Raw genomic sequence first — 4,919 nt, 5'->3', positions numbered from 1 at the left:
GGGAAAGTCTCCACCTCTTATTAGACTTTGGAGTCCTAGAAAGTAGGAATTAGTTTCTTTCTGAATTTAGGTTACTTGGAGGCTACTTCTTGTAGAAGTAGTTACTTATTTGAACACATTTACTGGACTGTTTAAAGAAGGAGGGGAAGTTCTTGTGGTTGCTGTCTACGTAGATGATCTTTTAATTACTGGAACAAATACTTCAAACATTAGTAAGTTCAAGAAAGAGATTAGCAACGTACTTGATATGAGCGATTTGGGGCGTTTGAACTATTATCTGGGCATGGAGGTGAGTCAGAAAGATGGTTATACTGAGCTTAAGCAGACAACATATGCAAAGAAACTGGTGGAGAAGGCAGGGATGACATGCTGTAACACAGTAAAATATCCCATGGAACCTTTGGAGAACTAAACAAGGACGAAAAGGAAAAAGCAGTAACTCTACTCTGTTTAAATCGATGGTGGGAGGCCTTAGATATCTCGTGTTCACGAGGCCTGATATAGCATATTCCGTTGGGGTGGTAAGTAGGTTCATGGAAAGGCCAACTGAGATGCATCTGGCCGCAATTAAACGCATCATTCGGTATGTTAGTGGAACTTTCGACTTAGGTTTAGTGTACACAAAGGACGAGGGAAATTATTTGTTTTCGGGGTATTCTGATTGTGATCTTGCTGGGAATGTGGATGGTAGAAAATCGACTGGAGGTATGTCTTTTTACTTGAAAGAGAATCTCATCACTTGGGTGTCACAAAAACAGAAATGTGTAGCTTTGTCGTCTTGTGAATCTGAGTTTATGGCAGCAACAACAGCTGCTTGTCAGGGGATATGGCTCTATAATCTACTCAGGAAAATAACAGATATAAAGCCCGGTTCGGTTGTACTCTATATTGATAACAAGTCTGCAATAGACTTGGCCAAGAACCCGGTGTTTCACGAAAGGAGTAAACATATAGACATTCGCTACCATTTTACACGCGAATGTGTTGAACGAGGTGATATAATACTGAGACATGTTAACACAAATGAGCAATGTGCTGATGTGTTGACTAAAGCATTGAGCAGAGCTAAGTTCGAAGGTATGCGTGAGCTGTTGGGAGTGAAAAAGTTGCAATTAGTTTAAAGCTGCAATCGAGTTTAGATTGGGGGAGCTTGTTGGAATTATAATCTAAACTTGTGTAATTTATTTTCCTATATCATGTGTCAAAATAAGTTGCTGTGATGAATTAGTCATGATTAGTGAGACTAGGTCTTAGTTATCTGTTTATGTAGGTAGATATGTAGTCTTAGAGTAAGAATAGGATGTTCCTATTTTGTCTCAATGGCTTTTATCTTAGGAAGTATTTTAAGTAGTCTCCATCTCTTATTACTAAAAGATATATGGCTTGTAAAAACTGTTTTAGTAGTAGTCTGAAGAAATAACAAAAACTTGAGCTTGTCTCAAACTTGTGTGTGTTATTATTGTGTCAGAGATTATACGTGTGAGTTGCTTCCAGTCTCTACAGAAATTGTCTCCATAGTAACGATTTGTCTCCATATACATATAATTGCTTGGTTCTTGATGAGTATCAAGATTACTATTTACTTGTATGCTCATATCAAAATTAGCAGCCATACATATTTAGAGAAACTAGTGTCTAATTATAATCTCAACTTTTAGTATGTTATTCATATTTTTCCCTTGCATTTTCTACTTATGTTTAATTTGTTTTTTTGTGTACAAGATTACTATATTATGTCTGTTGATTTTTTGTCATTAGTTAAACACATGTCGAATAGGGTTATGAATGTTTTTGGAGCAGACTATCTCATAGATGTCATAAAAAGAACTGGTTATTCTTTTTGGAACGTGTACTTGTAGATTTGTGTAGAATCAATCAATTGAAGAAATGTATACAAACATGTATGTAATGTAAAGAAGACTCAGAAATATCATTGTTATTTTCTTAGAAGCTTCAGTGAGTATAGAGAGAGCTTATTTATAGGATGATGGCTTGGACCCAAAGAGGATTTTTAACAACTTGGTAGTAATATATTAAAGCACTTGATCACTAGAATCATAACAACCATGATCAATTAATGCAAAATTAGCAAAACCTTTAGAAGGAACATGATAGTCTTGCCACCAAGTAAGAAGACTTTTATTCCTAGTGGACTTTCCGACAGATACTTGAATATCTGGAGTATCAAGAGTACTGAGATTAGTATCAACAGAAGATGATGACACAGGAGTAGATGTATTAATGCAAGATGGTGACACATTGGTAGAAGTATCAGAAACAGAGATAGTAGAAGTATCAGATAGGGGTGGTGATGCAGAAGTAGAAGAATCAACATAACACGAAGATTGGTGTAACCAATTTAAGAAACTATAAGAATTACCATGAGTCACAGTAGTGGTCTTAGAATCAGATGAAGAAGTGGTATGATAAGGGAAAATGTGTTCTAAGAATTTGACATGTCTACTAACCAGAAAAGTATGATTATCTAGTCTCAATAACTTGTAACTTTTCTGATTAAAAGGATATCCTATGAAAATACATTGAATAGCTCGAGAGTCAAATTTATTTGTTGGGTGGATAGAAGCATAGCATAGGCAACCAAAACATTTAAGTAAACTGTAATCAAGTTTAGTGTTGTATAAAATCTCATAAGGACATTTATGATGAAGAACAGGAGTGGGTAAGAAGTTTATGACATAAGTAGCCGCAAGTAAATAATCTCCCCAATATTTATAAGGAAGACCAGATTGAAAACGAAAAGACCTGGCTACTTCAAGTAGGTGTTTATGTTTCCGCTCAACTCTGGCATTTTGTTGAGGGGTATACATGCATGAAGTTTGATGTAAGATACCAAGACCAGAAAGAAAATGACTGAGTTGCTGATTGACAAACTCACTACCATTATCTGTCCGAACAGTTTTAATGGTTGTACGAAAATGATTTGAAACATAAGCAACAAAAGCTGTAAACTTCTGAAAAACCTCTTGTTTACTGGTCATAAGAAAAGTCCAAGTAGCCCTTGAACAATCATCTACTATAGTTAAGAAATATCTACAACCATGAGACATTTCTACTTGATATGGACCCCACACATCCATATATAAAAGATCAAAAATATTACTAGCATGAGAAAAATTATGAAGAGGAAAAGCAATCATGGTTTGTTTGGAAGAAGGACAAACTGGACAATCAACAGTACAAGAAGTAACTGTAGGAATAGAAGAAATATGATTCAGTACATTGTTTGAAGCATGACCTAATCTTAGATGCCATAATTTTGAAACATCTTGATTAGTGTGAACAAAATTACAAATAGTAGTACTAAGAGATATAGCTGGAGGAACAGGAGCATGAGGAAAATAATAGAGTCCTCCATATTCAACACCAGTTGCCAAAGGTTGCAGCTGGTCCTGAACCTGGAAAAGACATTGAGATGAAGTAAAGGAAACTGTAATGTTCAAATTGTATGTAAGTTTGCTAATGGAAAGCAAATTACAGTGAAAAGAGGGAACCGACAATATATCTATCAAGGTAATGCTATGACTCAGCACAACTGAACCTAATTGCTGTACCAGTATGGTTTGATTATTGGGTAAATAAATGTGAAAAGGTGAAGAAATTGTGTGTAAATTGGTCATAAGATTTTGGTTACAACACATATGATTTGAGGCTCCACTATCTAAAATCCACAGACTAGAAGCATGTGCAGAAACAAAAGACATCATGGAGTAAGCCAAATCTGCAAGATTAGAGAAACGATCCTCTGGTGTGGAACAAGTAGGATTATTATTTGACAGTGAAGAAACCATTTGAGAAATCTTTGTCATTTGTTGTTGAAGTTGTTCCAAAGATATTTGAGAATTACCAGAAGAACCAGCAGTTGTTCCTTGATCAATAGAGTTGGACAAAGTAACACAAGAAGCCTGTACAGTAGGTTGTGGATGAGTTCTGAAGCCTGAAGAAGAATTTCCAGGAAATGGTGTCTTACCCCGCCCTCTTCCTCTTGAAAGGGGATATCCTAAAACATGTCTCTTTAGTGTGTCCATCCTTGTGGCAATAAACGCATCTTAAAAATTGTTTCTTAACAGAGTCACCACTAGAGGCTGAGACATTAGAGTAAGTACCAGAAGAAACACTAGGTTTAACATTCGGACCAACCGTCTTGACATTTCCAAGAAAAGAATTAGATAGAATATGGCCTTGTCTCTGTTTCTCTTTTTGCTTAATGAGGGAAAATGCCTGAGCAATTGCAGGCAAAGGATTCATCATCAATATTTGGCCCCTGACAGCAGAAAAACTATCTTTTAAACCCATCAAAAATTGCAGCAATCTTTTCCTTTGATCCATGTCTTCTAAGAGCTTATGAGCATCACATTTGCATTTACATTTACAAGTAATGGCAGGCTCAAGAGCAGAATATTCATCCCACAGATTCTTCATCTTGTGATAATAAAACTCAATGGACTTATCACCTTGCTCAAGAGCATGTAAGTCTCGTAAGATGTGTATACCCTGTGTCCATCAATGCTAGAAAACTGATCAAGAAACTCCTCCCAAACCTCTTGTGCAGTATTAACGAAATCCATGCAGTTACCGATTTCTTCAGACACAGTATTTAAAATCCAGCTTATAACCATATCGTTAACTCTCTCCCATTGAGCCCTTAGTGGTGAGTTATCCTCTGATTTAGGATATGTACCATTTATCATTCCTAGCTTATTCTTTGCAGATAAAGTTATAGTTAAAGACCTCTTCCATGTACCATAGTTTTCTGTTCCTGTAAGTTTCTTAGAGATTAAAACTAATCCTGGATGATCTATATTCTGTAAGTATAGCGGATGCACATTAGATTGAACAACACTGATGTTATCATTTTCACCAAATTTTGGTGCCAAAACATCTTCATTATCATCAGATCC

General features: G+C 35.9%; 1 protein-coding gene across 1 annotated transcript; it reads left to right on the top strand.

Moving 5' to 3' along the window:
* Positions 1-458: 458 nt before the first annotated feature.
* On the top strand, positions 459-1,121 carry LOC141711237 (secreted RxLR effector protein 161-like). The gene has a single exon (XM_074513643.1). It carries the CDS (start codon positions 459-461, stop codon positions 1,119-1,121), a length of 663 nt encoding a protein of 220 aa, XP_074369744.1.
* Positions 1,122-4,919: the final 3,798 nt, after the last annotated feature.

Source organism: Apium graveolens, chromosome 3, assembly GCF_009905375.1.
Source record: "Apium graveolens cultivar Ventura chromosome 3, ASM990537v1, whole genome shotgun sequence".
NCBI lineage: Eukaryota > Viridiplantae > Streptophyta > Magnoliopsida > Apiales > Apiaceae > Apium > Apium graveolens.
The sequence above is the reverse complement of the archived record's forward strand: the minus strand, read 5'-3'. Positions and strand labels throughout refer to the sequence as shown.